The sequence below is a fragment of the Contarinia nasturtii genome, unplaced genomic scaffold, assembly GCF_009176525.2.
Source record: "Contarinia nasturtii isolate CC-2019 unplaced genomic scaffold, AAFC_CNas_1.1 Cnas_scaffold_5058, whole genome shotgun sequence".
NCBI classification, from domain to species: domain Eukaryota; kingdom Metazoa; phylum Arthropoda; class Insecta; order Diptera; family Cecidomyiidae; genus Contarinia; species Contarinia nasturtii.
This window is the reverse complement of record NW_022202336.1, coordinates 1-1,369: the sequence shown is the minus strand read 5'-3', so window position 1 is coordinate 1,369 and position 1,369 is coordinate 1. Positions and strand designations below refer to the sequence as shown.

Sequence of the window (1,369 nt, the reverse complement as noted above, 5' to 3'; positions counted from 1 at the left end):
CATCACGTCAATAGCATTTTCATATATATCAAAATAGTAATGGTAATAAATATAGGAAACACGATTCATAACATCACACTTGGATTATAATATACATTTTTAGTTTTCAACAAGGCAATTAATTAACAATTATTCAAAATGAATTAAAATAAATTGAATTCTCATTTTTTACAGTTCACACAATTTTTTTTTTTTTCAAATTTTCGTCGATTTACTCGCGTTTTACTAATAAAAATATGTTTATCAATAAAATAACATTTAATCAATCATCGAAAAGGCCAAACAAATGTTGCTCAAAAATTTTGAAAAAAAAAGTTTAATTTTTTTTCGTTGATTTCTAGCTTCAAACATTATTTTTCTTAGGCGGAATGCTAGGTTTATTATTAGTTTTGCTAAGACACCGTTCATTATCTAAAAACTTCATAATACTAATTCCGATTTCATAAAAAAAAAATTGGTATCACTATCGCTGTATCAACATCTTTATAAATACTAGTATCGTCAATCGTCATCGCTATCTTCAAAAATATCAAACATCTACATAAATACTATTATCTTCTTCAACATCTTCATTTATGAGTTCGTCAACGTTGTCACCGCCGTCTTTAGCAACGACTTCAGCAAAGTCGTTACTACGGTCTTCATCAACGTCAAAAGTTATTCTAGGCTTTTTAAGTTTTAAATGTGAAAAGTCTATTCCACACGTTTCAGCAGTGTCTTTTTTATGATTCAGCTCACAAATTTGTAATTTTTCATCATCAACAATTTTGGGTGTACTACATTTTATATAAAACAGGTGAATAATCTCTCTTACGATGTCTTTATTACGTTGAAATGTCAGTGGAGGGGCACCTGGCTTTTGACGTCTTTAAAAAAAACAGCGGTTAATTATAAATTATTTAAAACAAAAAAAAGAGTTAAAAACTATAATCACCTTCTAATCTTTTTCCCTGTAAATGGAAAATTTCCATTAGCTGGCGATGGTAGCTTCGGGAGTTCAATACTTTTTTGTCTAATAAATGTCAAATTACCATAAATTGTTGGTAAAATAAATATAACAGCAGTTATTAAACTAATATACAATTGTTTGTATTTAAAAAAAATGCGTGAAAGTTTGTCCAAATAATAAAAAAGCAACATTTTTTTATTTGGACAAAACTTCACATTTGCCTTGGGGGGTGGTATGCAAATGTACCGACTCTCGCGATACGACTAAATAGTGGCTCTAACACCAACATATGTTTTTTGCTTCATATCCGATTCTCGTGATACAACTGGAGGAAATTAGATGGGAGGCCACACAATTATGAATGCAAATACGCCACATACGCAATCTATTTTCAAAAAAACGTGGATAATTCCCCTTTTT

General features: G+C 29.6%; 1 protein-coding gene across 1 annotated transcript; it reads right to left on the bottom strand.

Annotated features, from left to right (window-relative positions):
• Positions 1-381: 381 nt before the first annotated feature.
• On the bottom strand, positions 382-1,300 carry LOC116351259. Its single transcript, XM_031783338.1, has 2 exons — positions 935-1,300; positions 382-866 (listed from the first exon to the last, which is right to left on the bottom strand). The coding sequence occupies exons 1-2, from the start codon at positions 1,138-1,140 to the stop codon at positions 530-532; spliced, it is 543 nt and encodes a 180-aa protein (XP_031639198.1). The 5' UTR covers positions 1,141-1,300; the 3' UTR covers positions 382-529.
• Positions 1,301-1,369: the final 69 nt, after the last annotated feature.